General features: G+C 44.9%; 1 protein-coding gene across 3 annotated transcripts in view; it reads left to right on the top strand.

The window, feature by feature from the left end:
- Window positions 1–13,244, top strand: part of MTUS2 (microtubule associated scaffold protein 2) — a 575,343-nt gene that overhangs the window by 508,693 nt on the left and 53,406 nt on the right. For all 3 annotated transcript variants that reach the window (XM_086714439.1, XM_086714450.1, XM_086714461.1), the window contains one exon: window positions 7,455–7,521. In XM_086714439.1, coding sequence (XP_086570565.1) covers window positions 7,455–7,521 — 67 coding nt within the window. The remainder of the gene's footprint in view (window positions 1–7,454; window positions 7,522–13,244) is intronic.

Here is a 13,244-nt window from a genome sequence, read left to right as displayed (position 1 = left end):
GCACACACAGAAACTCCTTGCCCTTAACCTTCCAGAGCTAGTCATTCTTAGGAATGTTGAGTTATTGAGAGAAATAAATTAGATGTAAACTAGAATGCCAACTTGTTTTTTAACAGTGAGAAATGCAACTGACAAATGGTAACAAGGCTGATAAATACGTATCTCTTTTTAGAGTCAACAGTCTAGCTTCGTAAGAGGCTTTGATAAGAATGGAATCTGAGGCAGCAAGTTACGGTCTTTAGGCATTCGGTGGCCCCAGAGCCTATATGTCCACGTCCCATCACCCCTCTAGCTAGAAATGCACTTGAGAAGGCCTGTATGATTGTCACTTGCCTCGGTGTCTTCTAAGGCTCCTTTTTCTCTACAAGTCACTTAGTCTTGCTCCGTCCCTTTAGGGGTTACTTTGCATATCTCCACCCTAACCTTACCTGCATTGATGTTAATCTCGAAGGCTGGTTTTATTTACCCTTCCTCTAAATTCTTGGTGGGGGTGGCAGTTAGGAGAAGGCACCTCACTGTTCCTCCCAGGCATCTGGCATCTGACAGTAATAAATTTGGGAAGGTAATAAGAGAAAATCCGAGAAGGTCAAAGAACCTCTGAAGTGATAAATAAATGGATTGAAAATCATGGCACTGGCTAATCTTCCTTTGTTTTGCTTACTCTGAGATCCAGAATTTCCCAGCATTGCGTCTTTGGATTCACATTCCTTCACCTTGGGCCCCATAAGACTCTGTCCTTTCTAGTTGTCAGTTGATAATCCGGGTGGGTTATGGCATTGAGTTATTAAGTGCGGCTTCTTAGGCAGCTAGATGTTTTGCGATCACAAATGCACAGGAAAAAGATCAGAATGATGCACTCTGCGTTTATTCCTTCTGATTTCTTTTAAAACAAGATGTGGTTCTGCTTATCTTTCATGCAAGTAGACAATGACATGTATTTAAGAATATTAAATGTGAATGATACTTGCCTTGACCAGTCTCTATTAAATTGTACTGCCGAGGAGAAAAGCTGGTAGAAAAATACAGTGGCCTGTGTTAATTATACGTGAAAGAAATAATACTTATTGAAGAAGTCAAAGCGTGCCGTCAGCGCTGCGTTAAAGCCATAATAACTGAAATGAAAACCAAAAGGTCAGTCCACCTCCCGAAGGAATTTTCCACGGAGCTATATTATGAATCTAGCCAAGCTTCACAGTATTGATACTGAAATTGAACGCAGCATTCACAAACGGTGGCCTGAAAACAACACAGAAGCCTTGGAGATGCCACCTTGTGGCTGGTTCATCTTGAAATACAAAAGAAAGTATTTCTGTGTTAAAACAGGGTTCTGCCAGGTAGAATTAAGCCCTCCCCTGAACTCACAGAGCCATGAGCGAAAAGCAATATTGTTTCCAGGAAGAATGAAAAACTCCTTAACCCCTTTGTGATTTCATGTGCATGTATGTATCTCACTTTGAATTTCCAAAAGTCACAATAAAAAGGATCTGGAAGTTTCTTCAAATAGCAGAATTCTGTAGGTTTCTTCTTTAATTCCCTGTATGGTTCTTCTGCTTAGCCTGTGAAAAGGTGGCCTAGCTTTGCACGGTTGAATTTTTTTTTTTTTTATCTGCATTGACTCCAGGGCAGGCTAAAAAGATAGGAAAAATTAGAAATTTGTTGGGAGTCTGTGGACTTACGTGTATATATTTTTTAATGTGTGTGTGTGTGTGTGTGTGTGTGTGTGTGTGTGTGTCTATTTATTTATTTATTTATTACAATTAATTAATTTATTGCCAAATTACTATTTTGACGGTAGAGTACTGTTCCATTTATCAATTCATTTCTTTTCAACAAATATTTGAGGGCCCAGTACAAACACTCTTTCTTCTGACTCATCATATCAAAGTCACATCATCTTGGGCACGTGTGTGTCCTTTTAAAGAAAAATGTGGTGGGGAGAAGCGGGAGCTGATCAAAACACTTAGAAACTGCAGTGAAGTTTACAAAATTGTCATCAGTCCCCCTTGTAGCTGAGCAAGTGCCCCTTCAGGGTGAATCACAGACCAGAGGCAGGAGCACGGCAAGGAAAAGAGAAGGGCCCATATGATGGGGGTGACACAGGCTCCCGGAAATAGCCTCAGGTGCTGTTTAGGGTCACAGTTCTCTTGGCTCTTGCCTTGGGTGCTCCCCCATTCCTCCTGCTCCTTCTTCCTCTGGTCTCATAGTAACTAGTCTGTTCCTTTGGTTTCCGATTTGAGGAGGAGCTTAGGGAGCTCATGTCCAAGTGTAGAATCACGTGGGTGACGCTAACAAAGAGTGGCATTTTCACTCCCTGTTACCACCAAGTTCTCATGGGTGCCATCAACCAGCTGAACAGGTAACTCCCATTGACGAAGCATGTTAAAATGACAGAGTGTGGCAGGCCGGCTTCGGGCTTGGCCACACATCCAGTTACTTGGAGTCAATGGCACGATTAGCGGTTTGTAGGCTTTGCCAGGTTTGTGTAGCTAGGAGAGATTCATGGTGGCATTCGGCAAGAGTCGCTGAGCACCTTAGCGTGGAGAGCCATATGTGAGAAGTACAGGCTTCACTGTGCCAGGCTTGCAGCGGTGTGTTTAGGGCTAGAGGTAGAGGGGGAGAGTTGGATGTTTCATGGGGATAGCTCATCTCGGATTCCATCTGTGAATACAGCGTATCATGCTAAAAAGAGTAGAGAACTCAGTGTGCAAAAGAGAGGTACGTGACCAAATAAAAGAGGTGCGTAAGAAGACACAGCTGTTGGTATGGGGCTTGGATGAATGTTCTCCAAGGGTCCATTTCCAGTTAAGCCTGTCCTAGAGTAAACAGTAATTTTAGAGGAATGGCCTTTTAGACTTTGCGATTTCTGGGCTGTATCACCGGGATCGTTTGGATGGTTAATACTGAGTTCTATTTTTAGACCTTTAGAGTGAAAGCAGGAGCTCGTGCTTGGCACCAGTTAGGAATTTTCCACTCATTCCCCATGTAGGGAAGCACTGATCTCACACTGGGCCGTCAGAGGGGGCCGTGCTCATATTTCAGTCATCCCAACACGTCATCGCGCTGGACTGGCTTAGGTTGGGGAGCAAAGGGGAATCGTGGCATGAGACCCTTTCAAAGGGAGTCTTTGAGGCCGCCTTCCTCCTGTGTGTTCAACAGAACCTCACGGCCTTGCGAGATCACCTTTGGAATCTGTTGAGCCATGATGGATGGCAGAGTAACTTGAGGCAGGAGGAGAGAATGGAAGGTTCCTTGAAGTTCACTTCTTGCGTTAAGGAAGAGAGTTCCTGCAGTCCTGTTGTTGTTGACTCACTCCACTGCAGGGCAGCACTAGTCATTCTGGTTTAGCTTTCAGGAAACAAAGAGTAACTTAATTGATGCAGAAGATTCATAAATCAGAAGGGTTGGTATCATTTCAAAAAGAAGCACTTTAGAAGAAAGGACTGTCGCCAACCCACACAGGCTGGCCTTAGCGAGCAGAGCTGGGCTGAGCCAGCGTCTTCAGGAGGAACGGATTCCCAGGGGTTAGGGATAGCTGATGGGGAAAGCTGAGCAGCTACCCTCTCAGAAGGTACAGCCTCAGGCAGGCCATGCTGGAAATGTACTGGCGTGCGGCCAACAAATCCATACCATGCGCAAAGGCAGGTAGTTCCAACGGTGGGATGGGGTGTGAATGCAGCCAGGGAATTTTTTTTATTGAAAAAGTGGTGAGGAGCTGACACTGACCACCGATAAGTGCTCCTATCCAGTCTGAGAACTGGTGCAGTTTGGATCCTGAGGCTGTGTCTATAATAGACTCTGGCTTCACCGCTTCCCAGCCAGTCGTGCACAGGCGGCTTGCTTAGCCTGGAGCTTCAGTTTCATCCTCCACGCCGGGAAATAGAACCCAGCACCCACCTGACAGCCTCACCTGGAGGACTAAGTGAGGGAAAGGGCCTACCCAGCGCTGTGCCTCACGTTCACGAAGTGTTTGGAAATGTTCACACTAATATTAATGCTGTCATTAGCTAGACCTTACCAGAGTTTCGTTGTTTACCTTGACATTTAAGCCTTCAGGTTTGTTGCTAATGTTTAACAGCCAGTCTTTCCTCGGTAAGCCATCTGATGACTGTAGTTTGAAACTGCAGTTGGCTTTATAGGCTATGCTTGCAAAAGGTTGAGGTCGAGTTGGGTTATCTTCCTTCACTCTTTCCCCGTCACTGTCTCCCCAGATGGAGAGGGTGCAGGGTCTATGGTCTCACCCGTCCCCTTCCTATCTCCCCTTCTATCTCTCTTCTCTTCCCATCTGCTCCCTTTCTTTTCTTGGTCCTTTTCTTTTATTCTCTCACTTGTGTCTCCCCTAAAGCGAAGATGGGTGGGTCCAGCCTGGCTGTCAGTATTGGCGGTAGCTTTTCACAACAGTGATTCAGGTCTGAAGGTTGCCCATAATCTTTACCGGAATCAGCACGGTCTCCTCACTGGGCCTCCAGCCACTCCTTCCCCAAATGTCTCATTCTCCTGTGGCCGGAAAGTGTAGAGTGATTTCCTGTGATCTGGGAGATCCCTGGGCAGGACACTGTTCACATCTGCCCAGGGCTTCTTTCCGGGGTGGGGGTGGTGGGTGTTGGGAGCTGAGGGAACTGTTGGCTCATGTTAGAAATCAGAGTTGGTTTGTGGGGTTTTGTTAAGTTCTGGTTGTTCACTGCCTAACCTCATCTAAGTCTTTGCATCTGTCAGCACTCTGACTGTGAATACTTTAATAATGCTATTTTGAGACTGATAAGTACAGTAGAGTTAACCCTTGAAGAACCAGGGACTGGGGTGCTCAACTCCTGCACAGTAGAAAATCTGTGAATAACTTGTGACTCCCCAAAAACTTCACCGCAAATAACCCACTGTGGACCAGAAGCCTTACTAAGAACAGTTGATTAACACATTTTGTATATTGTATTATATGCTATGTTCTTATAATAAACTAGGGAAAATACATTATTATTTAAAAAATCACAAGGAAGAGAAGATACATTTACAGTACTATACTGTATTTATTGAAAACAATTCGAGGGGCGCCTGGGTGGCTCAGTCGGTTGAGCGTCCGACTCTTGATTTCAGCTCAGGTCATGATCCCAGGGTTATGGGAGGATGAAGCCTTACATCGGGCTCTGGTGCCGGGCATGGAACCTGCTTGAGGCTCGCTCTCTGTCTCTCTCTCTCCCACTCTTGCTCTCTGTCTCTCTCTCTCTAAAATAAATAAAATTTAAAACAATTTTTAAAAAAGAAAAAAAATTGGAGTGGGAGTGGACACACCCAGTTCAAACCAATGTTGGTCAAGGGTCAGCTTTACTTCACCTCTCTGGCTGTGCTTAGGGACTGAGGATTAAAAATTATTATTCTTATATATATATATATTTTTAAGTAATCTCTACACCCAACGTGGGGCTTGAACTTAACAACCTCGAGATCAAGAGTTTCATGGTCTACCAACTGAGCCAGCCAGGTGTTTCTTGATAGGAGAAACAAGTTAATTTTTTCACTAGTTTAAGATCCTTTCAGGGTGAATACAGAAAGCTAGCCACTCTGGAATTCCAGGTTTTCTTAATTTGTAGTAACACGTTGAAAGTCAGCCGGCCACATTATGCTGTGTTAGAGCAAGCAGGGAATCCCTGTGGTCTATCTGATTAGAACGCTTCCCCAGGTATCTAGACTTCGAACTGAGAACAGAATCAGGGCAGAGCCATGAAGGTATTTTCAAAAAGCAAAACAAAACAAAGAATAGAGCATAAGAATATGCCATATTCCTAAACACATTTAGATCGTTAATGTGGATAAGACCCTAGTATCTATAGGATATTAGTCATTTGCAAATAAAATGAAAGAAAAGACTTCTAAGAACACCTAACACTTATAAAGAGCTTGCCAAGTGCCAGGTTGCATATATTACTTCTAATTACTAATTACTTTGCATATATTAATTTCTTCAACCCTCTTTATAACCCTGTGCAGCGGGCTTGGCATAGAGGCAGCATCCCTTAGTGATTAGGAAACTATCTATTTTCGGGTGTGATTGCTAGACTTCAGATTTAGGGAAGGCAAGGATGCTGAGGGCTGGGATGGAAGGAGAGAGCTTTATGAATAAAATGGGGGCCCACCGTCCCTCAAAGGATGCGTTATTGCTACATTATTCTTAAAAGAACCAGGAGCTAATCCTTGTTGATGCCCGTGACTAAAATAGCTGTCAGTTTATCACACAAATAGAGTTTTATTTGGGTACTATGAAATTATGACATTGTGTAGCAAATGCCCTTTGGATGACCTGAGACCGTCCGTCCCATCAACCCAAAGTAGCACACGTGTTACCTACCACCCCGCCCCCATTTTTTCCTTTTTTTTAAATTGAGGTTTTTTTCTTCACGGCGAGTTTCATGACTTCTTTCATCCTTGAGGTAGGTTAACAGGTTCTTTGGAGGTGCTGTAATCAAAGTCAAAGGAGGTTAATCAAGAAAGAACATTCACAAGACCCTGATAATATTCATGCTAGAGATCTGGTACAATTTTTAGCTTCAACTCCCTTTTTGGAAATGTTTGCTTTGGGAGCACATTCTAACCGAATGAAGAGACTTTCTTTGAAGGCCTACATTTTTGGTATCTCCAATGCAAAGAGAATTGATATAGCACACCTTTTCTAGTTATTATTAGTAACAATAAAATCATAACAAATGTAGCTATTTCTGGTGACTCAACCCAGATTACAAAGTCAGCATATCTTCAGGTACCTCTCTGTTTCATGTCATAGAATATATATGATCTGAAAACAACTCAGGGGCCGTGTGGTTACAAATGGTGTCCTTTGCCCTTAATAGTACCTCACGTGGGACTTTTTGTCTTGTTCCTTCTAGTGATGCACACAGTGGAACAAAAAAACTTGGAAACCTTAAGTTTTGGTGTTGATCTCATTACAAAAAAAAAAAATGTTTCACGTTAAGCTTTCTGCTCATTACTTATTTGGTAGCCGACCACGTACATATGGACAGAAGGGCACGTGTAAGGAGACAGTTGGTAAAATTAGCATTCGCCCGTCAGAAGAAGGTGGTGTGGATGTTTTCACGCTCAAAAATCTCATACTAGTGATAATAATTAACGGTGTGTAATAATACATAACAGCTGATTACCATGCAGGGCATAGACGTGCAAAGAAGGGATTGTAGGTTGATGTATAAACGGTGCAGTGGAGTGAAAAGCGCGAGCGGGGTTATTATTATCAGATTGCGAGCTTTGTGATTTGAATGTGATACAAATGAATGAGTCGGACTTGGCTTTGTAATTTTTTTTTCTATGCTTATATAATGAGAAAATTATCTCCTTAAGGGCTAGACTCATAAATATTTGCTTAATATGATTCATTAATTAAACATGTCACAGGGGCTTATCTGGCGTAAAACTAGGGGACTCTCGGTATCCGTTTTGTTTTTTTTTTTCAGAACGAAAGTGCCCTTGTGAAAGAAAAAGAGCTGTCAATCGAACTTGCACACGTCAGGGATGAAGTTGGTAAGTAGGGCATGGAAAATGAGGAACGCCAAGAATGTCTTTTCCTGATACCTGTGAATGTACAACGAAAGCAGTTATGTCTCACGTGATCAGCCAGGGCAGAGCTGCCTGGAAAAATGAAGCATCTCACCCAGCACAGTGGTGCGTTGGTGTGGCCTTGCAGGGAGCCATAATTTTTACAGCTCTGTTGTCACAAAGACAGCTTCATAACAGTTCACTAATCTGGCCTCGACTCCGCTCTTCGCAGATGGCGGCACACACATCCGTCTGCGTTGTGAGCTGTGACCACAGCCCCTCCGTCTCGGTAGCCCCCGGGCAGGCAGAGCTCCCAAGGAAGCAGCACAGCTTTGCTGGGTAACATGAGGCGCTCTCTGCACTAGATCTCTGCAGACATTCCAAGGCTTCCTGCCACCACAGGCCTCGCCGTGAAACACTCTGTGATATAGAACAAGACCAGAAACACAAGCCTGGGTGGATTAACTATGCTGGGGTCTGTGTTGAAATTCCCACTCACCTTTGGCCAATAAAATGGTAGAGCTCAGTCTGAACATGGAGACCTGGCAAGTGATGGGATGATCCCCAGACCGGGGGGTGTCATGGAGACGGGTGGGCTTCCACACTCTAGGCCAAAGATCAGAGCACGTATTCTCCACGTTCCAATTTCTCCATCTCAGTTCTCTCTTGAGGTTCCGTTACTGTGTTTCCTCAGGAATCAGTCAGCAAAGGGAACGTCAGCCTGGCCTATTCCCCTCGGCCTGCTGTCTTCTCTTTACAATGAGTGTATCTCCTCCATCCATTGTGGTCCTGGGGGCAGCCTGCCAAGTGCCGGTGGGGCTCCCTCCATGAGTGGGGGGACTTGGACGGTCCCAGCCATCCTTGGCAGGTGGCACAGCACCTTTCCTTCCGGCCAGCCACGCAGAGAGGCTGTGGCTGGTCCTTCCGGCAAATAGCCGTGCAAATAGGCCTGGAAGCTGAAGACCAGACTTCCCTGGGGAACATGGGTGCCAAGGATGTGCAGTGAACTGCAGAGTGATTTCCAGACACGGTACCCCCATCACCCCTCTCTATTTTTTCCTTTTTGTTTAACTGAGTTGTTGGGTTTTTTTTCCTTCCCTGCGAGTTTTGTGACTTCTTTCATCACTGAGGTAGGTCAACAGTGGGCTTTTCTCCCCTCTAAGGCCCCTGGGGGAAAGCAGTAAATAACGGTCCCTCCTTCCCAGCCTCACCTGTGAGTGGTCCGGAGCAGCAAGGTGGCCCCGTGCCCCTGGCCATCCCCAGATGAGGAACCCAGTGCATGAACCCAGGTGTAGGTTTCCCGAGAGAGGTCTGCCAAGAGCAGCAATGGCAGAACTTACAGAGGAGCTCTTGGGAAGCCGAGGGCCACGAGTGTGTGTGAAATGGATGGGTTTTTAAGCTGGGTTTTTTTTTTTTTTTTTTTTTTTTTTTGAGAGAGCACAAATGGGCATGCAGGCAGAGGGAGAGGGAGACAGAATCTTAAGCAGGCTCCGTGCTCAGTGCGGAGCCCAATGTGGGGCTTGATCTCATGTCCGTGAGATCATGACCTGACCTGAAATCAAGCGTCAGACGCTTAACCGACTGAGCCACCCAGGCATCCCAAATGGATGAGTTTTTAGATTGTTCTGAGAGTGAATGGTTCTGAGCATGGACTTTGCAGGCCAATGACACGGGTTCAGGTAGGGCCAGTTGGCTAACCTCTCTGTCCCTCAGGTGTCCTTTCATAAAAAGGAAAGTCCGTTAAAGAAGATAATGCTGATAACGCAGCCCTCGGAGGAGACTCTCCTAGTAAGGTGTGTAGCACCTTGAATCAGAAAATAGAGGACAGAATCTTCCATTGTAGCCTGAATTCCTCCCCGGAGGGATGTCTGCACCCCCGCGTTCAAGCTTTGGATCTGGGGTTTGCACCCTGACCCAACTAGATAGGGCATGCCGAATCCAACCCCGCTTCCCTCGGCCCTTTCCTGAAGCTTCTGAACGCAGCAGGAACCACGCAAGGATTGCGCTGAGTTTTTGTGTTTCGGTGTTATTTGAGGTCTGCATTAGTGCTAAGAATAGAACCAGAAGTCATCTGCCAAATGAATAAACCGCGGGGTGGGGGTGAGGGGAGAGGGCGGAAGGCCTTGGTAGCCCCAGGGCCGGGGCCATGACACCCAGCACTGAGCCCAGCGGATGTTTTAGCAGCGAGCACCTGAGCCACTGCAGAGCCTGCGTTTGGGAGAAGGCGGACACTACACTGTGGGGATCTACTATTAACTGTAAAGGCCACAAGTTCTGCCCGGTTTAGCGTGGCCGGCAAGGAACACCCTTAAAGGGAAAAGAGAATTAAGCTTATAAAGCTGACTTTTGAGTGATCGTCTAGAAAGAGAGATGGGCGAGAGATGGGCGATCCTATCTCCTTCCCAGCATCCCTACCCTCATTTAGACCCCTGTCAGCGGAGTCAGATGAGGGCTTCCGGAGCTGGGAGCTATGAGGGGCTGTGAGGGGCGTGGTGGGGGTGGGGGGAGCTAGAATTTCCACATGTGAATTCAGACATGGAAGAGGAAGACGCTGCAAAAATCAGAAGAGTTTAGCAGCATTTACTGTATATCCCCAGAATAGGGCTGGCCTGTTCCCCAAATCTAAAACCTACTGCTCAAACTTTTCATATGTGTTAAAATGCTGCCCTGGAATCTACCCGTATCTGCTGGTAGGCAGCCATCCGTTGTTTACATCCTTGCTGTGAAGGAATGCAATCAAAGGCTTCTAGCATCTAGCCAGAATCACCTTGACCGGGGGTTCTCAGCCCTGGTGCATATTAGAATCACCTGCAGTGCTTTTTAAACTAACGGTTCCCAGGACCTCTAAGGCAACAGAATCAAAATATTTGAGGTTGGGGCCTAGGCTTTTCTTCTTCTTCTTTATAAGTGTTTGTTCATTTTTGAGAGAAGAGAGCATGAGCGAGGGAGGGGCAGAGAGAGGGGGACAGAGGATCTGAAGCGGGCTCTGTGCTGACAACAGCCAGCCCGATGCGGGGCTTGAACTCACGAACCATGAGATCATGACCTGAGCTGAAGTCGGACACTCAACGGACTGGAGCCACTAGGCTTTTTTTAAACTTAATTCCCAGATGTTCATGAAGTACAGTGAAATTTGAGAACCAATGAACTACATTGAAGGAGTGAGGATTTCGATTTGGGTCAAGGACAGGGAGGGGGGCGGTAGGGAATTTGGGGTAGGTCTGGGAGGATGGGGTCCCCTAGTCGAGTGCTGTGGGTAGCCTGAGGGCCTCGGGAGAGAAGCCCAGGAGGGAGGGGAAAGGGTGCAGAAAGGAAAGATGCAGAGGACATATCCCACCTGCTCTGACATTCCCCATGGAGTTGGCCTGGCTCCCAGAAGAAGGGAAGGAATATCATCTTCCTTCCTTCACCTCGGCCTGTCAGGCTGTAGGGCTGTCAGTCTCTGAGTCCGCTCCCAGCTGGGTTAGACGGGCTTTCGGGAACCGATCACAGAAACTAATCCCCTGGTGTATTTGCTGACACACTTCATATTTACAATACGTTCCCAACTGGGACATGTCTGGTGAAGGAGCTATAGCAGAATCCTGTAGAAGGTGTATTACCCCCCAGTCAGAGATTTTGATGTGTGTTACCCACGCCGACGGAGGATTCTGATTATAATCATTTTTAAGTAGAACTTGCTGGCAGTTGATTTCAAGGTAAACTCTGAGACCATCTCCTACCGAGCACCTACTGATGCCTGTTGGCCCACCCACCGCACGTGCACTGGGTCAACAGATGCCATGACCGTTTTCCGGCATTAACCATTCTGCACATCTGTGGAAGGAAAACTATTTTTTCCCCCTCTCCACGTATCAAAAAAACAATTCACAATGGTCATTTAATAGTGATAAAACATTTAACCATGGCGGCACACTAGAATAAGCCACTCCTCTCCTTTGAGCACTTAGATTTGCCCCAGTTTTTTGCTATTATTTGCAGTATTATGCAAATTACTTTTTTCCTCTTGTGTCATTTTCTTGGAAGTCTAGTCTCAGAGTGTGGACAGATTTTGGATAGAAATGCACATTTGTTCTAAATTCATCTGTATGTGAAAGATCCTTGATTTTTACTCTATAAATCAAGATACAAGATGATGGTGGATTTAATCTCAGTGTAGATAAAGAAGAAATTCCATCACTACTCCTCTCTCCCTTCCTCCCTTCCCATCCCTTTCTCCCTCCCTCTCTCTCTGTCTCTCTCTCTCTCTCTCTCTCTCTCTCTCTCTCTCACACACACACACACACACACACACACACACGCACGCACCTGAGAAGAGACACGTAATACCCAATTATGTACCAGGGTGCAGTTTGGGATAGAGCATTTTGTGGTCCAGGAGTCGAGTCCTTGGGGAGTGGCTAAAATTGCCATCATCTGTGTTACACCATATGTGGATGTGGAGACAGGGATCTCTGGTCATCCTCTTGAAAGCTTCTCATGCTTGAGTCACCCTTCAGGGAGGATGACTCTTACCTTGTGTTTGGAGTTGGCCTTAATTGGGTCTGTCCTTGGAAAAGCCAAGCTACAATGATTGTGGGATGAAGGGCATTTTAGATCCCCAGGGGACCAGAAACCACCACATCCACGGGGAGGAGGAGTTAAGATGCTAGAAATAGATATAATATTTGATTTTTTAATCACATTTTTAAAAAATTTCCAGAAAATGTAGTTCTTAAAATATGAGCCTCAACTTTTGGATAGAGTGACATTCTCCAAATTTGGAAGTCAGGTATTGAATTATCGAAGGGTCCTGCTTATATTTGTAAATGCTGAAATGGGTTTATACGACGTTCCTCCTCCTAGACGCAGGTTATTTTCTTTCGAGACCTTAGGCTTCGAGTTGTTGACGACCATCAGGTGGATGTTTATGGTTCTCTGTCCAGCAAAGCTGCCTTATTAGGAACACTGAGCCTTAAAAATGTATGAATTTAAAAAATAGTTAATAATTCATAAATAATAATGTATGAATTTAAATCTGAATTAGATGAGCTCCACCAGAGAAAAAAAACATATGCAGTGCATAGCTGTATCTAAATGGAGCCTTCTGGTTCACACTCCCAGGTGCACTGATGCTCTCCCAGCCAGACCCGTCCCAAGCCAGACACACGCATTTTCTCTTTCTGCAAGCCTCAGACTTGCGATGGGCTTTGCTTTTTTCTCTCTCTCGAACTCTTTAAAAAATACTTAACATGAAATAAAGTTTTAAGACAGCGAGCGGCGTTTAACAAGGCAATCATTCTGGCAGAGTTTCTCAGGTATTATACAGAAAGCTAAATTATTAAATCCACATTTTGAGTATTGAAATCAAATATTGTTGAAATCAAATCACATTCAGCTTATTGAAGCAAAGCAAAAAAAACCCCAAAAACCTGGATATTTTCTATAATATCCAAAAAGAGATAAGAGATACTAAAGAATTCTGAGAACTTTGATATATATATATATATATATATATATATATATATATATATATATAAGTTTGTGACAGTAAGCACTAAATTGTTATTTATTATGCTCTTCAGTTCCTCACTAGAATAAAATGTTCAGTTTCATTTCATTTATGACTAGCAACACACACATACATATACACACCACTGGAAGGGTATTTGTGAGATGATTTTACCTTTCAAGGTTATATATAAAATGGCTTCTAGTTTTATGACCAT

This window comes from Puma concolor, chromosome A1, assembly GCF_028749965.1.
Source record: "Puma concolor isolate L17-30 chromosome A1, mPumCon1.1.hap2, whole genome shotgun sequence".
NCBI classification, from domain to species: domain Eukaryota; kingdom Metazoa; phylum Chordata; class Mammalia; order Carnivora; family Felidae; genus Puma; species Puma concolor.
The sequence above is the reverse complement of the archived record's forward strand: the minus strand, read 5'-3'. Positions and strand labels throughout refer to the sequence as shown.